Source organism: Kogia breviceps, chromosome X, assembly GCF_026419965.1.
Source record: "Kogia breviceps isolate mKogBre1 chromosome X, mKogBre1 haplotype 1, whole genome shotgun sequence".
In the NCBI taxonomy this organism is placed as follows: Eukaryota; Metazoa; Chordata; class Mammalia; order Artiodactyla; family Physeteridae; genus Kogia; species Kogia breviceps.
In genome coordinates this window covers 1948857-1968642 of record NC_081330.1, presented here as the reverse complement: position 1 = coordinate 1968642, position 19786 = coordinate 1948857, and the positions used below count along the sequence as shown (strand labels likewise).

The following is a 19786-nucleotide window of genomic DNA, read 5'->3' as shown; positions in this document are numbered from 1 at the left end:
GTGGGTGCTGGGAACTTACTAGAGGGAAGAAATATGCTCTGGTCTCTCCCTGAGTCTTGACCTGGGACACGGCTATCTGTCTCAGCCTTTATGTTCAGGACACTCCGAGTCCTTGTGTCCCTGTGCCCTGTGATACTTTGAAGTCTTAGGTGGCACAGATAAAGACCCTCCCCATGGACATTTCTAAGTTGCAGGAGTCATTGTCTCTTCCTCTCAAGAAGCACCTTCCATGCAGCACCTCAGCTAAGCCCTCTAGCTGCCCTGGGATGCTGGCCAGGCCTATGTTGTTAGCCTCATTTGGGAACAAGGAAGTAAAGACCTAGAAAGGAAAAGGACGTGGGAAAACACCTGGCTTGTAGATGGCAGAACCAGGACCTCAACCCAGGACTTTGGATTCAGGTCCGGGGCCCTCTGCCCCAGTCCCTTCCGTCACCTCCGCCACTGCTCATATAGGACCAGATCAGGCCTCAGCCAAGGTATTCAGTAAAACAAGATATATAGCTGGGGACGGGCAGCAGGTAAAGGCCAGGATACATAGGCACGTGTGGGAAGCGATGCTGCTGTCCTGGTGCCTGGGCCGCCTCTGGGCCACGTTGTGAACTCTGCCGGAAGACAGGTTTGCATATGCTGAAAGCCAGTGTCTGAGCTTCATGGGGCCCCGTGATCCTCCTCCGCCAAAAGCACGGAGCACACTGTCTCCCTGGAAGGCCATGGGAATCGGTAGCAACCAGGCCCTCCAGCAGCTACAAGCCTCTTCTGCCTTTTCTCCAGAAGACACACTGACCTGGACTGTTACTCCTGGCGCCTGGAGCAGTCACCGTGCCCAAGGGCTTCTGACTGCTCACTGGATCGGGTGTGTATTGCCAATCTCATGGGTACTTCCATTTCTTTCTATTTCTTTTAGCTCCTCCAGGCTAAGAAGAAGCTGGTAACTCCTGGACAAGTTTGACTGTCCCCGCTTTGCCCCAAGTTGCTGACTCTTCTTCCCTCACTTCCTCTCTCCTCCATGTGATCGCTTCATGATTTGGCTCTTCTTAAGTTGAACTTGCTTACATCCAGTAGCGTATCTTCATGACGTTATGATAATTACTCGTGTGTGTAGCTTTTTAGAGCTTAGAAAGCACTTCCCATCCATTATGTTACTTCAGGCTCAAGCAAAGAGGATTGAACAGTAATTCCATTGTCGCTTGCCTCAGACTGGTCAGCTTCCTGATGAGTTTCGGTGGCCTGGTACAATAGGCCCGGGCAAGAGCATGTGGGGTTGGGTGGGTCCTGACTCTTGGGACAGAGAGCAGATCACACTCTGGTTCACAGCCCTGAGTGCACCTTTAGAACTTGACAGAAGAAGGAGACCTCCTGAAGCTTCTCAGGGGTTAAAGACTATTGACGATCCCTGGTGGGTAAATTGCAGACATTGAATGCTAGGGATTGACATAGGCTAATGTTTAGCTTGTCTATTTGCCATATATATTTTTTAAACTTTCCGGATGCTTTTACAACTAGTTAGTTGCTTTTGATTGAGTTATATAGCAGATTTTAATGACTTCCTACCTACCTACCTTTCAATATAGTTGGCGTTTTGTCCTGCAGGCATGTGGACATGTTTTGGAAAGTTTACACGTTAGGTTTAAATTCTATAGGATGTGATTCTTAAGAGGCTACTGACCAAAGGGACATCTGTGTCTGAATCTTGCTAGCTAACTAATACCTTTGCCCTCAATTTCCAATCCCTAAACTTTACACAGAAATCCCCTAAAGCAAGTTTTAGGGTCTATAGACTCCAGCAGGATTATGAAGGGGGAAAATCAGCTAAGATTTCTTGAGGCCTTACTGCGTAGCAGGCATTATCACAGAGCCGTGGCGTTAACCCCGCTTGCGGATGAGGACGTTGAGGCTCAGAGAGGTGGTCATGGCATCGTGCAGAACCGTCGCCGTCTCTCCAGAGCACTGTGCGGAGGTGACACCCACGCCCTCAAGCCTTCCCTGAGGCGCACTTTTACAAAGAGGGGAGGGTGGGGAATTGCACCCCTCCTCTGGGCATCCTGGCTCCCCATAAAAATACCAGAAGGACCAAACTGGCCCTCTCACCTCCCTTTCCCAAGAAAACACGTCTGAACTGAACGACTCTCAGCTGGGAACAGATTTGACCCAGACCTTCCCAAAGAAGAGCTTGTCAACCCAGGGGAAGCTCCGGTACAGGGCCCTCAGTGACTTCCCGTTTTCCAGTCCAGACTCTGTCCCAAGCTATTGGCAAGTGCTGAGACCCCAGCCGGGTACTTGGAACAGGGGTACCTGTGGGCCGGCTGGACAGACGCAGGCCCGTTCGTGCAGTCAGCTGATGCTCTGCTCAGGTGCGACTGGGCCCCTCTGCCTTTGGGACCGACGTCACTGTGTAAGTTCCTTGAAAGGACAACCTGACAGTTTTTCTGATGAAAAATGAGGGCCTTTCCTCTTGGTTTAATTAGAAAATGCCTCTCCATCTCTCTCCAGTTTCTGAGCCCTATGCACGTTGGCTGGTGGACTTGTGCTTACTGCCAAATGATCAGAGAGGAATGTTCCATTTATTTCCATAGATGTGCATCAGATTTGCTGTGGAGTGGAAAACTGGCCATGTACTCGTACAAAATATGAGCTGGTTTTCCTCAAGACTAGCCCTCAGCCTGGGACTTGGCAGGTGGTAGGGGCTGACACATAGGTGCTGAATGAATGAGTGAAAGGGAAAGGAAGGTCGTGCCTTTGGGTGGGAGGTAGCACCCCTGAGTCTTGGCAGGATAAAGAGGTCCAAGATAGTCTGGCTTCCGCACCTTCTAGATACACTCTGCCTTTAAGAGAGTTTTAGAACCAACATGCGAGATATTGACTCCAATCTGAAAAAATCTCTTTCATGTCTGAATGGCACAGGATTCTTCGGACTTAAGAAAGAGGGGTGGTTGCATTACACTTTCACTTCTTTTTATTTGCCTAGAACTTTTAATCATACTCGCTGAACTCATTAATGTACGCAGTTATAATAAATGGTAAGCTATTTCATGTGTAAATGTTAAGGTTTCCTTTTACAAGTGTAATAACTTGGTGTATTTGGCTGTGTGATTTATTTTCTCCTGTTACCTGAAGCCACTCTCTACAAAAGCAAATAAATACTTTAAGGACTGTCAGAGTTTTCTCTACAGAAGCAAATACTTTTAAGAAGTATCAAATCTAAAGAGAAAAACACCAGCCTTATCTAGAAACTACGCATATGCACAGCAAGCGTGCAATTCTAGACCTGTCACATCTTCATGAAGAATAGTTTACTCTTTCGGGCCCACCCTTCCTTTCATTGTTGACAGGGGGTCGCCTCGTCCTGGTTGAACACTCGCAATGACCAAGAAAGGGCTCAGTCTCCTACAAGCCCGTTCTGTCTGTGGAAATGCGTTCCTCAGCCGAGTTAAAACCTGTTCCCTTTGACTGTCACCCGCTGGTAATCTGTCATCCCTCCTTTATATGCCAGCCCCTAAAATCGGTCAGTACGCTTGTTGGGTTCATCCTCTGTCAACTCTTCTCCCATTTAAACACCCCTGGTCCCATCAACCGACAGGAATTCTGAGTATGCCTGTCTCACCCTCAAAGGTGCCCCCAGCCGCACTCCGGACCCACTCCTGCAGACGTGCAGCGACAGGCAGGGCTCATGCTGCTCAGTAAGGCCGGCGCCCCAAAGCTGCCCAAGTCCTGTTGCCTATCACGCGATCCATGCTTCCAGGTCTTGTATCTGAAAACATAACTTGCGTGTCATCGATGTCTGCATCCAGCCTGGGGCCAAAAAGGGGGGTCAAGAAGTCAGTGCAAAGATAGAAGACGTGACAGAGAAATCCGTCTACTACCGAGCAGGGCCGCTGGGGCCCAGTATTGAGTAGGTGTGGAACTAGTGTCCCTGTAGCGACTTTCGCACCCCAACCTCAGCCACCATCTTGGCTGCGTGAGTACATGTGGGAAAGGAAGAAGAGGTTTTACCACTTCAAAGGCAAGAACTGGAACAGCAGCTCCCAACCAGGACCAGGACTCTGTGTGGGTGATAGCATGTGACACAAAGACCTAGAAACAAAATAGGGTGGAGGGTTATTTTGAAAGATGACTTAGCAGACCAGGTTCCCACCAAGCTGGTTGATCCCCAGTTCCCAGCCTCCCCTTTATAGATCCACACCTGTGAGGGCCCCCAACCCATACACCCCCATGTGGGGTCCTCTGGGGGACTCTGTTTACGAATGTATTCCGCCTGTGAAGTTCCACGCACCACATTTCTCTTGTGATGTTTCTCTGCACAATATCCTTTTCCCATGAACTTCCCAAGGGAGGAAAGCTTCCACCACGGGACCCGACACTGGTTCCATTGAATTCAAAGTTGAGATGGCTACCTGGCCATTTGGGGCCCCTCTTGCCACTGAATCAACAAGAAGGGTGTTATTTTACCTGCTGGCTGACTGCTCCTGATTATCGAGGGGCAAAAGGGCCGCCGCAAGGACCACACCTGAAACCTAGGAGAAAGGGCTTCTGGGAGTGTCTCTTAGTGTTCCCATGGCCAATAATGTAACATAACGCATGACTGTGATGAGTCATGCAGGCAGGGCCACTAAGGGATCAGATTGGTTAGGAATAAAGGTTTGTATCTTACCGCCAGGTAGACAGCCACACCCAGCTAGGTGAGGTCATAGGGAACTGAAATGCTAGTGGAAAAGGAAGTTACAAATACTATGACCTCATGGCCAGTTGCAAAAATAACGGCTATAGAAGCTATACATACTTCGTCTTGCTTTGCTATTATATATTTAAATCTGCCCCATTACTTTTCGTTCTCCTATTTCGAAATCTTGCGTTTAAATTGTGTGGGTGGTGCTTAATCATATAATTTAACCTATAGATTACAGTATGTCAAAGTGTAATCATGACAGAACTGGAGAAGGAACAGACATCCCCCAGAGAATGAGAGTGTATCCAATGGGACTTGACGTCCCCCCTTCTTGAAGAAGGCAAAGGCATATTCATGTATGTGAGGTATGGTTGCGTCATGCCAAAGAGCAGCATAGCGTCACTGTTGTTATCATTTGGAAGGAAAATATGGGGTGTCAAAAAGAGGGTACGCCTGGCTTTTTTCCCGGTGGCTTCTGGGAAACCTCCTGCGAATTATCCATGACAGTCCCGCAGGTGGAAGTGCCGGGGGCTCTTTGCTCGTGTCCCAGCAGCAGTCTCCCTGACCTGCGCTGCTCCAGCCTTCTACTGCTTGTGTAAGCCACTGATTCCTTGTTCTCAACCCTTCCTGCTAGGGGAAGAGTGGCATTGCTTCCCAAACTTCTTCTGTGCCGCATGCCCTGCCTGTGAATGGCTTCTGCAGCACGCCCTCTACCTGCGAGTGTTTCTGTCCCGTGAAGAACCCCCGCTCCGGGCCCTCCCCACTGTACAGTCTGTCTCCGAACACCTTCTGCGCACTCCTGTCGCCCAAGGAGCACGTTGGGTGCCAGGCCCGCCATCTAATGCCATCTGCGGGATTCCTTTTCTGTTGAACGTCCTCTGACCACCGAATGCTGCCCGTGTTCCCTCCCCATCGCACCCCGCCACTGCCCAGGGACTCCTGCCTGCCGCGCTCTTCGTAACGGAATCAGCGTGATCTCTTCCTCTGGGTGCCTTCTGCGTCTAACTCTCTGCTTGGGAACGTGCGGGTCTCTTCCTAAAGTCCTCTGGCTGTGAGAGATCTTGCTACAGGCCATCCTAGTGAAGACTGGCTGCGTGAGAGATTGCTACAGACCCTTGTAGTGAAGATCGTCTGCACACTCATATTTTTAACAGCTTTATTGAGATATAGTTAACACACAAGAAACCGCACACATTAACAGTGTTCACTCTTTTAAATTACTTTTGACACATGTATGTATCTGTGGACTCATCACCCCATTAAAATAGTGAACGTGTATATATCACTCTCAAAACTTTCCTCCTGCTGCTTTGTAACCCTTCTATCCTGCAGCCACCCATCTGCTTTCTGCTACTATGGCTTACTTTGTATTTTAAAGCATTTTATAGAAAACGTTTTATATAAAGAGTTTTACGTAAATGGAATCACACAGTATGCACCCTTCGATGGAGGGATGGAAACATTCTAAACCTCGATTGGGACGGTGAGTATATACGAATGCATACAATTGTCAAAACTCATCATATGTACACTTAACATGGATGCGTTTTATTGTCTGTTAAGTATTGTCAAATAAAAAACAAGTATAGACTCATTAAGGAGAGACTTTTATTCAGAAGACTTGTTGAAAGAGGGGAAAGGGACTTTTGCAACAGAGGGGGTACTTTTACAATAGGGAGAAAGAATGCTGTGATAGTAAATTCTGCAAAGCATCTGGAAAGTTAGGGGAAAAGTTTTTCTTTTTTTAAAGAAGAGTAAGCAAGGTTAGGAAGAATTGGATGTGGGGAAGTGGGTTGAAATGGTGGCATGATTGCATAGCAGATCAGAGAATATTTTCCACTGAGGCCAGTCTGTTCTCAGGAGGGGCTGTCTGCTGACTCAGGCTGGGGGTGGGCCAAAGTTCAGGGGCCTGGAGGAAGGAGAGAAGCTGAACCAAAGTTTGATTAACAAGCATTTTTTTTTTCAATTCATCTATGCTTAAAGACAACTTAGAGTCTTCATAAGGATCTAGGCAGTCAGCTTTTAGGTCTGTGGTGCCAAGTCAGGAGGGAGAGAGGAAAATGAGAAATGTTAGTTTGCAGGGTTGTAGCCAGATATTGAAAGAAATTGGAATAACTGAAAATTTGTTAAGTGTTGACGGTGTGCGCGAGGTTGCAGGATTCAGTCCAATTTACAAATTCTTACGTGGTGACAAAACCATGACGTTTTACAAAGAGGGGCAAACTAGCTCAGAGACAATGAACAGGACCAGAATGTCATAACCCACATCTCATAGTATTTTCTGATTTTCTAATGAAATGCAAAATTTCTCTCAACGGTCACCCTCTTTTTTGATCAAAGATCATCTCAAATAAGGTTATTCTTGATGGCAAACTAACTCTGGTCTTACTAGGTTTGACCTGATTATTTGCACAGGTGCAGCAAGGATGGTAATTGGCCATACAGGCCTTTTAAAGTTTGCTTTGCTATAAGTTTTTATAAAGAATTTCCGATTGGACTTTTAAAGCCTCTCAAGGCTAGTAAGCCAAGCCAAGAACTCACCACCAGATATCACCCGTGGTTCCTATGTATACATATTGGTGAATTCCTCTCTTCTCAAGGTACCCCAAACAACCTAAGTTTCCTGGACTTGCCAGGAAGAGACCTTCCTTACTCATCTATAAGGCTGGGAACTCTGAAAGTCAGGTACCAGGTTCCCAAGGGAGTTTTACAAGACTAGGCTTCATAAACTCAACCCGAGTTCCTTAAAATTGTCAGGTCATACGTGATTCTGTGAACATCATTTACAAATAGGACATTCCAGTCAAAGCCTTGGTTATATAACCAGTGTTTCCAATTACGTCCTGTTAATAAGAAAGGCAGGTTCTTATTGAACCGAGGCATATAACTGCATTACCATGAAAATAACTTCCAAATTCTAGAGGGACTGGGCAGGGAAGAAAAGATAAATGGTTTGTGTCCATTCATGAAAGAATTGTCTACTAAATTGTTATCAGTTATGGATAGCTTAAGAGAAATGAGAAAGGGTTCCTTATATCCAGAATATAGAGCATGAAAGCATCAGCAATATTCCAAACAAAACCCATAATCATCTTTCATGAGTTCATTAAGTCCTATGTCATTAATTCTTGTCCTGCTGTCTTGGGTGAGCGGTCTCATGAACCCATCAGCTTCTTCACTAGAGTTCTGGAAATTTCCAGTGTTACTTCTTTACATACTCATGTAATAAATGAGTACATTCTAGTGAATGAATCAGTGTACCTGAGGCTGGTCTCGGGGACCTCTCGTCCAGCCACGTGTCCTCTAAGTCATAGACAGTGAGGGGGAAGGTTAGAGTGAAATGGTGGTGCAAAGACCCCAAATCTGTGCCCTTGCCCGATGGGTGCCGGCTCTGATTCGCCGGCCGGCTGGAACCGGCCATTTGGCCCTTTCGGAGTCAGGCTCTTCCCAGGCCCGAGGAAAGGTGGAACCCATGCCCCGGATTGGAGCGGGCTCCTGGCCAGTGACAGGATTTCAAAGTTATTTAAGTAATGGCATCAGAAGCTCGTGCCTCAGAGCATCTGGCACAGTCCTTTCCATGGGGGTCTGAGACAGTCCCTTTTTCTTGAAGGTGAAGCGTTCTGGCCTGTAAGCTGATGGCGAGCGCTTTCAGGGAAGCCTGAGCGCATGACAAAAGATTTAAAATGCTCGCGGTTAAAGATCTGATGAGAGTTCATCGCAAAAATAATGCAATTGACAAGGAAATTTTGTCGTTTCTGTGGCACGCAACCTTTTAAAAGATTACGACGATTATGATTGATAACACTACACTGTTTAATATCAGGCAAAGCAACACCAGGACATATCATGAACACTGAGGGCATTGACAAACCTCCAGGAAATTAATACAGTTTCTGAAACATTTATATTAATAACATTTCGCTCACACAAATGTAACCTAGAGAAGGTTAAGCATCTCTTATGATTTGACAAAGTCTCCCATGAAACTCAATATATCAAATAAACCTAATTATTTCTGGCACCTCTGTTTTTACAAGGTAAGAGATAGCTTTGTGATTTTCCAGGCTCTATCTGGGAAAACTCAAATAAGCTTTGAGATCAGGAATATACCACTCAGGGGAATTCGCTGCCGTTCCAGCGGTTAGGACTCAGCACTTTTCCTGCCGAGGGCCAGGGTTCAATCCCTGGTCAGGGAAATAAGATCTCACGAGCCACCCGGTGGCGGCGAAAAAGAAGAGAGAAAAAAAGAATATATCGCTGAGGATTTGAGTGTGGGGAAAGTAAGATAAAAAAGTTGTCAGAAGGTTTGCACACTTGGTTAAATAAGATCATGTGTCAGTAAGAAACACTGCTTGTCTATTTAACCAAAGTGACAAAATATTTTAAAAGTAAATCTTTGGGAGTAATGCAATTATAAAGAACCTTAGTTCTTTCAAAAGTGACAAGACTCGGTTGAAGGCCATGATGAAGTCAACATAAAGCAAAGAAAATTATTCTGATAAGAAAGACTCTTTGGCCGGAGGCGCGCCCGGGGCCGCGGGACAAGCGGGCGCAGAGGTCGCCTGTGTTGGGGGGCGGGGTGTGTGGTGAGGTTCCGGCGTCTCCCCCGGAGCATCGTGGGTCCGGGGCTGGGGGCGTCCGGGCTGCCGATGCTCTCCGCACCCTCCCAGCTCTGCAGCCTCGAGAACACGGCTAGGCAGCAGTCGTTTATTGCGGGGCTTGCCTGCTGGGAACTAGGGGCCTGCTGGGGTCTCAGTTCTCGGCCGGCCGCGGAGCACGTGGTTGCCAGGCGCCTGACGGCAGCAGGTGGGAGTGAGCCACTGGCTGTCGGCCTGGGAACCTAGGCAAGAACGACCGGCCCGCACAACCCAGACCAGGGTGCGTGGGCCCAGCTCGGTCCTGGGCGGCTGGTCAGTGGAACACAGCTGCAGGTGTGGCTCCTGTCACCCTAGGACTGGCTTCGGGACAGATCCTGCTGATGAGCCCAGGGCACCGTCCTCAGTTCTCCAGGGGAGCGCGCCGGAGTGGAGCCAGGCGGGCGTGCGCGACTCAGCACGGCCTCCCTGCACGGCCAGTGTGCCGGCAAGGGCAGTGGGGAGCCGCGGCGAGTCATGGCCTTGCGAATGTCCTCCGATGAAAAACCAGCTGCAGGCTTAAAGAATCGCTTCGGTGTGGAACGTTGGCGTGCTGGAAAGCAGCTCTGTGTGCTTTTCGCCCTTGGTGTTGGATCAGCAGTGCTGAGGCAGCAGGCGTGATACAGAAGTGTGAGCAGAGACCGTCTGGAATCCCTGAACTCCAGGGAAACTAGACTGTGACAGCCGGCCTAGTGAAGAGGACAGGAGGCGGGGGCGGGGGGCGGCAGCCCAGCAGGCGCCCCTCGTCTCAGGGCCCTAATCCGGGCTCCAGCCGGCTGATCACGGGAGCTGCAAGGTCTTCTGGGCGAGCAGAGCCCACGGTCCTGAGCTGTTTCTTCTCTGTGTTTGGGTCATCTCCCCCCATCCAAGGGGAGAAATCTAGATGAGGTTTAAGAATCAGTGCTTTAAGAATGTGGATCTCGTAGTTGAAACCTTGGAACACGTGTTTTCAGCACAAGGTGTTAACGTGAATGGAAGGATTTAGCGCCTTTTCAAGGAGGGTGTCTCCATGTGGGCAGAACTAGAGAATAAAAGGGTCTTGAATTTAAAAAAAAAGAAAGAAAGACTCTGCTTTCTAGGCAGATTACTTAAAAAGTAAAGAAAAACCTTCTACTACCTCTTATGAAGAGCAGACCAATAATCTAAGGAAATGTTTCCATTTTAACAGAGAAAATCAAATTCTAGTTTTGCATCAGTGTACTATTTGATATTATAGCTCATATATTTAAAAATCTTATAAACAGGGCTTCCCTGGTGGCGCAGTGGTTGAGAGTCCGCCTGCGGATGCAGGGGACGCGGGTTCGTGCCCCGGTCTGGGAGGATCCCACGTGCCGCGGAGCGGCTGGGCCCGTGAGCCGTGGCCGCTGCGCCTGCGCGTCCGGAACCTGTGCTCCGCAATGGGAGAGGCCACGGCAGTGAGAGGCCCGCGTACCGCCAAAAAAAAAAAAAAATCTTATAAACAAACCCACTGAACTTTAGCCAGCTTTGATCACAAGAGAGAAAAATCTCCTCTGAGAACCATATCCATTCAGGTTTTGTCCTACACTTCCATCTTTTTCATTCTGGAACAACCAGTCATTTTACTTTAGGACAAATTATTCTTTTATTTAACAAAAACACATCCTGCATAGGTAATTTAGTGTAAGTGTAAGGTATTAAGTTAGCAAAAGATCTTGGAAACTATCTTTAACACTGACATACTACATATGAAACAATTACTGCTGAAATAAAGTTTTGTGAGAACAAATTCACTGTCATTAATTCCTGAGAATTTTGAGTATTCAATTTATAAAAGCACTTAAGTACCTCTAAACCAATAATAATGGAGCTCCTTGAAAGACTTTTATAATCTGATTTGGTAATACCATCAGGGTAGGAAACAGTATATATGCATACATACACACAAAAACATAAAATAGATAAGTCCTGGGGATGTAATGTACAGCATGGAGGCTGTAGTTAATAACACTGTACTGTATTATATATTTGAAATTGGCTGAGAGAGTAGATGTTTAAAATTCTCATGATAAGAAAAAAACTGTGTGGTGATAAATGTTCCCTAGACTTATCATGGTGATCATTTTGCAACATATACAAATACAGCTGAAACTAATATAATGTTATATGTTTTCAGACATATTTCTTAACCTCCACTGTTTTCCAGGATGGCGGTCAGAGCCCCTCTTCCCGTGGTATCACCCTTTATGACACCGTGTCATACCTGTAATGCCACGTGGCTGAGTGGGGGCTTCATGGAGCCACAGTGGGCTGGTGTTATGAGAGCCCTCAAGCAAAATGTCCCACTTGGGGTCCGTGACTTTCTGACACCAGCAGGTAACCCCTTTTTCTTGGCATGGAAAGGAGAATGATTTAACAGCCTCTCCATTGTACGTTCTAATTAAGGAAGGCATGTTCAGGTCTGTGTTCCCCTTCTCTGACATAGGAAATGTCTGCACTTAAAGGTAATTTTTAATTTAAAATTTTGTCTGCTTTTACTATTTTTATTAAAACGTTATCGAAAAGCCTCTTCTTCTGTGTCCCAAATGAAGCAAAAGAAATCTACTCTGTCACCAAATGACCCCAACTTCTGGTCCGAAAAGTGACTACAGGCTTCAGAGCCTCGGTACCCCAAGCGTAGTCAGGGATCTGCAGCATGGGAGTCACCGAGCTTTCGAGAAACGCAGAGTCTCAGTCCCACCCCAGTCCTCCTGAATCAGAACTTGCATTTTTATCAAGATCTACCAGATTTGCAGATTTCCAGTGCGATAACCTGAGCTCCCCCCACGCCGTTTTCCGGAACAGCGAGCTAGGGTCCCGCGGGCCCCGGGGAAAATATTCCAGTCTTCCTTCTGTGGAAGAAATTTTCTTTGGAAAAGGGCGGGAAGCAGTTTGGGCACTAGGTGGGTAGTACTAGGCTGTGAAGTCAGGGGAATAATGGGAGAATGTAATTCTTTGAAAGTTTTTGGTCTCTTGGTGAATACGAAGAATGTTCGTGCCCTTGCACTTTTACCGGAAGCAGCTGTATTTCTGCGGTCCTCCTCTAAAAAACAGACCAATTTAAAAAAAAAAAAAAAAAGATCAGGATTTCATTTAGTAAGCGCCCACCGGGCTTTTACTTTTGCACCCGGCCCTGCGCTGACCGCTTGGAATATTCAAGTAGGGAGAGCGACTCGTGACTGTCACGCCACAGCTCCCGTCCAATGGGGAAGAGACATGCTAAACAAGAGCCACGATGGCTGCTGGGCCTGGCGTGGCACGTGGTGGGTGTGGCGGTCTCGTTCCAGGGACCAGCCTAGGAACTGCAAGGGAGCGTGTTCCACACCTAACCCTGCTCCCAGTCCAAGGCTGGATGCTGTCCAGCTCTGCAGTTTAAGGTGCCCCGGTTTCCCTCGAAGTCTGTCCGCCTCGTTGCGAACACTGGCGCAGGGCGGGGCGAGGGCTCCCCCTTTCGAGGGGGGATGGTGGGCGCCACGCTGCGAGTGGGCCGTGTGCAGCTCTGCGGGGTGGGGGCGGGGCGGCGGGGGCGGGGAGCTTGTAGGCGGACCGCCCCTTTCCACGGGCTCCCGGCCCAGTGTGCACCGCGCGAGCAGCGGTAACGGACGCGAGGCGGTTGTGGCGCACCGGCGCTCCGGCCTGTAGGCATCTCCAGCAGGTACCGGTCGGGGCCCGGGGCACAGAGAGCAGTGCAAACCGCATGGGATCCCGCACAATGGCCCTTGCCATCTCCCTTGGCGTCCCAGGGGTTGGTGGCTACGGGTTTCCCCTGGAAGTGGCATCCCGCTACGTCGGCCATGGCACCGCCTCAGTTCCGTGCCATTTATTTCCGGGCACCGCGACCAGCCTAGGAATTGCAGGGGAACCTATTCCACACGTAACCCTGCTCACAGGCATTGCGGTCGGGACTAGTGGCTCTGGGCCTTATCCTAGAGGGAAAAGTGGCTTCGGCCCTTCCTCCCCTGGCCTCCACCAACCTCCACTGACCAGATGTATTCCTGCTCTGGAATGAGGGATGTTTGAGGTAGCGGGTGTGTGAAGGGGTCGTGGGGACGTCGTAGGGAGGTGGGCTTAGGTGTGGGTGGGGACCGCAGGGGAATGAGGGCGGGAGGCTTGGGGACAGCAGTTGGACTTGCGTGAGGTCAGGGCTTGGGACAGGGATGATGCTCGGGAAGGGGTGGGACATGGCTTGAGTGGGGGCAGGGACTTGGCTTGGGTGGAGGCAGGGCTTCGTTAGGGATCAGCCTTGAGCGAGGGGATGGCACGTGGGAAGGGGTGGGGCTCGGTGGGGGCAGGGATCGAACTTCCAGAAGCTTGGGGCTTGGCGTCAGGGGCGGGGCTTGGGGGGGTGGTGCTTGGGTGGGGGTGGGACCTGGAGGGGGTAGGTGTTGGTGGGGGCAGGGATCAAACTTCCCTGAGGGGAGGCTTGGCGTCTGGGGTGGGGCTTAAGGCGTCAGGGGTGGGGCTTAAGGCCTGCGTCGTGCGTCAGCGGGGTCAAAGCTTGAGGGAGGGGGTGGATTTGAGGGCGGGGCAATAATCATACTGTAGGATCCCTCCTGTACTAGCACTGAATACCAGTTGAGCAGTTTCTTTTCTTCTATTTTTTTTTAATTTTTTAATTTTATGTTTTTATACAGCAGGTTCTTATTAGTCATCCATTTTATGCACATCAGTGTATACATGTCAATCCCAATCGCCCAATTCAGCACACACACGCGTGCACACACACACACACACACACACACCCCACCACCACCACCACCCCCGCCCCCTGAGCAGTTTCTTGTATCTCTGTACCAGAGTGCCTCTGTAGGCTCAGAATTGGCACAGCCTGAGCAGGGGCGTGTGGGGTAGAAGCACAGCAGAGTACCTCTGCCTTGCCTTGGGACAGATGCAGTGACGCAGTACCGCCTCCCCAGCACCGGGACCTGCCTCTGGGCAGAGCTAGAGGGCAGGCCTGGTGTTGAGTGTGGGGGGACTCCCCCTGTCTGCGCTGCTGGTGGGTCCCTGGGCAGCCTGGTGAACGGCTGTGACGTCGGCCTGTGTTGGGAGAGGCTTCTGTAACCCTGGCCAAAAGCAGGAGGGGTGGGGTTGCCTGCCAGCGTTGACAGGGTCTGCAGGGTAGGGTCCCACCTAGGGCGACAGTTGTCTGTTTCAGCAGTGTGGCGCTGTAGACCCTTTTTGGGTCCCTTTTCTGTCCCTGATTCTAGCTCCCACACAGTTTGAAACGGTGGGCTACTGTTTTTCAGCACTTGATCCCTGCTGCCCACCCCCCATCTCCCCTCCCCTCCCCTCCCACAACAACAGGACACTTCTGTGGTTGGAGGCCAGGGACGTCACCTGTTGCTCCTCAACCTCACCGCATAACACCCCTCTGCGATGGAAACCCATGGTCCACGCTGTTCTCGGTATCCATGGCAACGCTGCAGCTTCTCACACGTTCTCCACACCCACCAGTTCCATTGCCTTGTGCAGAGCTCCAGCCATCTTCCTCATCTGTCAGACGTTTTCTGAGATAGGAGGGAGGGCGCTCCACATCTCTGTCCTCCAGCCTTCGCCCCAGAGAAGCGGGGACCAGGTGCCCTGGGCCTGATCAGCCCTGAGCCAGGGAGTGGGACAGCGTGCCGTCCTCTCCCGTTTGGCGGGCTTTGCCAGGCTCCCTCCTCCTGACTCTGGTCTTTTCACCACAGGCACCTCCAGTACACACAGAAGAGCCCTTGGGCTTCGAGGAGGAGTCCGCGGCGAGCAGAGGTCAGCAGGGAGGGGATGAGGTGCGGGCAGCTTGGCCTACAGACACCTCTCCACCAAGTGACATGGGGAAGCCCTGCAAAGCAGGGGCTGAATCTCTGTGACCAGAAGTGGGGGTAGCGCGTGGGCTTGTAGTCGGGCTGGGAGGGCGGGCATCAATGGTGCCCTCACCCCATTTGCATTATAGGCTGTGGAAACCCGGAACGGTTCTGCCTTCGTACTTGGCCTTGACCCAGAATTCCTCGAGTCCCGGTCCGGCTCTGTGAGCTGATTGCTGCGCCTAGTGTTCGATGAGCCCCTAGGTAGCGGGAGCGCCATGGCTCTGCATCTGCTGGAGGATTGGTGCAAGGGGATGGACCTGGACCCCAGGAGGGCCCTGCTGATCGTGGGCATCCCTGTGGAGTGTAGCGAAGAGGAGATTAAAGAGACCCTGCGGGCGGGCTTACAGCCCCTGTGCGCCTACAGTGTGCTGGGCAGAATGTTCCGAAGGGAGGACAACTCGAAGGCGGTTTTCGTCGAGCTGGCCGACAGGGTCGGCTATGCTGCGCTGCCCGATCGCATCCCAGGCCGGGGGGGCGCCTGGGAGGTGGTGGTGACACCCCGTAGCCCAGATGACGAGTTCCTGCACAGGCTGAACTGCTTCCTGAAAGATGAGGGCCGGAGAATGGTGGATGTGGTCCGAACCCTGGGGTACAGCACTTACCCCGAGGACGTAAAGCCAGAAGTCTTGACGCCGGTCCCGCAGCCCCTGAACGAAAGCACGTGGTACCGAAAACTGAAGGTGTTCTCGGGAAGCACTTCCCCCGGGCCCGGCGAGGAGCACTTTGAAGCCTGGCTAGAGCAGGTGACCGAGATGATGAAGGTGTGGCAGGTGTCTGAGGCGGAGAAGCAGCGGCGTCTGCTGGAAAGCTTGCGCGGCTCCGCCCTGTCCATCATGCGGGCGCTCCGGGCCAGCAGCGACTCCATGACGCTGGAGCAGTGCCTGGACGCCCTGAAGCAGATCTTCGGGAATAAAGAGGACTGCAGAACCTCACAGTTTAAGTTCCTCCAGACCCTGCAGAAGCCTGGAGAGAAGGTCTCCGCGTTTTTGCTGCGGATAGAGCCCCTGCTGCAGAAAGCCGTGCAGCACAGCCCCTTGTCAGTGCGAAGCACAGACACGGTGCGCCTGAAACACGTCCTAGCTCAAGCCTCCATGAACACCGCCCTCCAGGGCAAGCTCAAGCTCCTGGAGCAGCGAGGGTGTGCGCCCACCTTCCTGGAGTTAATGAAGCTCATTCGCGATGAGGAGGAGTGGGAGGCCACCGTGGCGGTGACCAGGGAGAAGCAGAGGCAGATAGCAAGGGGCCACAGGGCCTCTGGCACCCAGGTAGCGGCAGAAACCAGCGCGCCAGTCCGCCCGCTCATGGTGCAGGCAGGGCTGCTTCACGAGAGCAGCACTCAGGCCGCCCAGGACGGGGGTGCCCTGCCGCTGAAGCGCAGGCAGGTGCCATGCTGGTTCGGGACTGGGGAGGAAGGCCACAGCCAGGCAGAGCGTCCTAGGGCCGAGAACCAACCCCCGACCAAGCAGAAGCCTCAGCCTGCAGCAGAAGAGTTGGGAAACGAGGTGGGGGCTGGGGCCGGGAGCCACCCCAAGCCCTGGGAAGCATAGGCTCAAGATATCCAGGCACCCCCTCCGCTAGCAGGCAGCCCAGATATTTTCTCGAGGGGAAGGGGAAGTCCACAGAAACGGTGGGGGCCTTGACTGGGGCAGAGGGGCAGGGCAGCCAGGCCCGGGCCCAGCCCCCTCGGCGTCCACCAGCTGGAAGGGACTCCACCAAGCAAGCCAAAATCGGCTCAGGGAGGCACTGGCGACACAAGCAGGGAGCCACCATACCCAGCCCGAGGGGTACCCGAGCCTCGGACAGAGACCCCAGCACAGCAGAGGCTGAAAAAGCTGTAGTCGGAGGCTCTGGCATCAGCCCTGTCTTCTGGCCCCCCTCAAACGCCCACCCTGTGGGCTCTGAGCTAATGATGCTGATGGGCCCCCAGGCCACGCGGGGCCTAGAGGCGCCTCCCCCGGGGCCGCCCCTGCCAGAACGAGCCAGCGCTGGTGAGGAAGAGCCGTGGGGCCGAGAGGAGATGCCCCGGAGGGGACACCGCGGGGTCCGACCCCTCTTCGGGATCATCGTCACCGCTCCGGGGGAGCCCCGGGACAAGAGGGTCGGCTCAGCTTGGCAGGCAGGGCGCTGAGTACCTGGTTGGCCAGTGCCCGGAAGCTGGCTTTGGTGTGAGTGGGGGTGCAGGGGCGCGTTTGTTCCAGAGGAGGAGGAGGAGAGGAGGGAGACCGGGAGAAGCGGGGGAGGGGCAGGGCCCAAGAGAATTTGCTGGCGGGAGGGAGGAGTGTTTTGTTCTACCTAGGTTTGTGCCTGGCCACTGGAGACGTGGGACTGGCCTGGAGAAGAACCACAGCTCATCAGCTGCCAAGGCCACGGCCAGCCCCAGAGCCTGCCCTCTGGGAGCAGCCCTGCGTGTCCAGCCCCGGCCTAGGTGACGGGCACCTGCTGATGGCTGCCACCCACAGTGGCCTGGGAGGCGTCCGGGGCCACTCGGGGTGCCGGGGCCTCCCTCCCGAGAGGGGACCCCTGTTCGTCATGCCTTGGGCAGGCTGCTCCCTGTCCTGGCGAGCCCCAATGTGTCCCTGTAGGCCCCAGAGGGACCCAGGTGTCAAGGAACCCCCCAGCCCCCGCTCCCCTCCCCCCCAACACACACACCCTAGCCATCGCCGCCCCGCAGATCCCTGAGGTACGACACGTGCCAGCCAAGGCTCTGGTCTGTGTGGGCCAGTGTCGTGAGCTCAACGTGTGCTTTCTGGGCGTAGTTGCAGGCCCAGCGCTGCTTGTTGTTGCGGAAATTTGCGTTTGTTCTCCTATGAGCAGTTCCCCCCGCTCCGGCCCGGCACGGAGACCCCGAGCCCAGTCCCAGGAGCCGGCGGGAAGGACGGGATGGACGAGGTCACAGCCAGCGCCCACCCCAGGACCTGGGAGCCCACCCGGGACCTTGGGAAGGAAGACCTGGACCGGGGCTGCAGGAGGTCTGCGGGAGGCCCCCCAGGGCCTGTGTTCTGCTGGGCCACCCCGTTGCTCCTCGGGACCCCCCGTCGTTGGGTCACTGGCACGTGCCCTGCTGTGGGACTGTCCTGTGCCCGCCAGAGGGCAGGGCCAGGCCCCGGGCATGTGAGCCAGAGGGGGAGGGGCTGCCCCATGCGGAGCGGGCATTGCAGGCGCCCATCTTCCTGGCGAGAGGCCAGACGGTGGGGGCGGGGGATAGAGGGCCACCGGGTGGGGTGTAGCGGACGCACCTTGTTGGGGACCCGGGGGGGGGGGCGCTGGGATCCGTGGGCTCCGGTGGCCGTTAGAAGTTCCTGTGTGTGTTGTTATGCTCTCTGTTCAATGGTTTCAGTCAATGTTTCTCTTGAATAAAGTTCCCTGAAAGTTGCAGCTGAGTCTGGCCTCTGCTGTGGGCAATGGAGGGAAAGGGCTGCTGGGAGGGGGGTGGGGGGGTCGGGGTTGGGGGCAGCAGCAGTGGCCTGGCATCCCGAGTCGGCACGGAGGTACGGACCGGGCAGGGCCCAAGAGGGTCCGTGGGGTCTCCTGGGCTGGACGGAGCCGGGCGGCAGGGCCTTGTGGGCACGGGCCGTGGCTGGTTGGGTCCCCGGGAGCCTCAGGGAGTGGGTTAGGCGCCGGGGGGAGGGGGAGGGGGAGGGACGGCAGGCAGGACCCGAAGCTCCAGGGTCCCTGGCCGCTCTGTGGGGGGCTTGGGGCACCCAGGCGGTTCAGAGAGGTCACCTGTGCCCTACCGAGGTCCAGGGGGCCACAGAAGGGTGCGAGCGCGAGGTCAGAGGCCCCTGCCAGGAACGCGGTGCAGGATTCCGGGGTGGAGGTTGTTTGCCCAGCTGCCTGAGATCGTCTACCCCTGCCGGCCCGCAGCGGCCTGCCCTGGTCTAGGCGCTGAGGGACGTTTGGGGACCTGGGGATATGGGATGGACGGGGGAAGGAGGGCCGCCCAGCAGGAGTTGCAGAGCCGGCAGGCCCTGGGTGGGGTCACGGAAAGGCAGGGAGAGCTGTCCTCCACCTTAAGTCCCGGGCGGGGCGGCCCCCCGAGGGGCAGGGGCACCTCCTCCCTGTCCCCCCCCCCCCGCATCACTCCTGTGTCCTGGGAGCAGGCAGGAGGCGGGTGTGTGTGTGTGCTGTGAGTGGGAGGCTGTCGATGGGGCCCGGGGATGACCGCTTCCTGCCCAGAGGCTGGCTCTGGACCCCCGGGGCCCTCAGTGCCACCTGAGGAGGGAATCGGCCAGGGTTGAGGTCCCTAATATTCCGGGAGAAGCCTCCCGGACCCTGAGACCATGCCCTGTGTGCGGCTGCGCGTGCGCGCCCCGGGAGGGTGCGCGTTTGCGTTCGGCGAGTGTGCGCCTGCGCGCGCCGCCATTTCCTGCAGCCGCGAGCTTGGTCCGGTGTGCATCGGGAAAGGGGACCGTCCCCACAGCGAAATGGCTCCCGTGGGCGTGAGCGGCCTCGGCGGCGCTTCTCCCGCGGTCGTGCCCGCGCCTGCCGCTAGATGGCGCGCGAGGATCACAATTGGGCCGGGCCGCCCATCTCGGGCACCCTGGGCTCCCCCGCCCTTCCCTCGACGGCTTGGAGCACATGGGTGGTTCCACCGGCCTTGGTGCCGAAGAAGCCCCCCAACCACGGGTGCACCCTCGCCGCAGTGC

General features: G+C 53.8%; 2 protein-coding genes across 3 annotated transcripts in view; both read left to right on the top strand.

Moving 5' to 3' along the window:
* The window catches only part of ZNF185 (zinc finger protein 185 with LIM domain), a 54817-nt gene extending 51779 nt beyond the window's left edge, over positions 1-3038 (top strand). The window contains exon 25 of the mRNA XM_067023384.1: positions 905-3038. The gene's annotated coding sequence lies outside the window, so the exon portion shown is untranslated. The remainder of the gene's footprint in view (positions 1-904) is intronic.
* Positions 3039-14754: 11716 nt separating this feature from the next.
* LOC131748808 (paraneoplastic antigen-like protein 5) lies at positions 14755-18514 on the top strand. Of its 2 annotated transcripts, XM_067024275.1 has the most exons (3): positions 14755-14869; positions 14982-15042; positions 15227-18508. In XM_067024275.1, exon 3 carries the CDS (start codon positions 15356-15358, stop codon positions 16685-16687), a length of 1332 nt encoding a protein of 443 aa, XP_066880376.1. In that variant the 5' UTR covers positions 14755-14869; positions 14982-15042; positions 15227-15355; the 3' UTR covers positions 16688-18508. The 2 variants fall into 2 exon arrangements, with proteins under 2 accessions (XP_066880376.1, XP_066880375.1); XM_067024274.1 differs by having other exon boundaries at positions 14755-15042; positions 15227-18514.
* The last annotated feature ends 1272 nt before the right edge of the window (positions 18515-19786 follow it).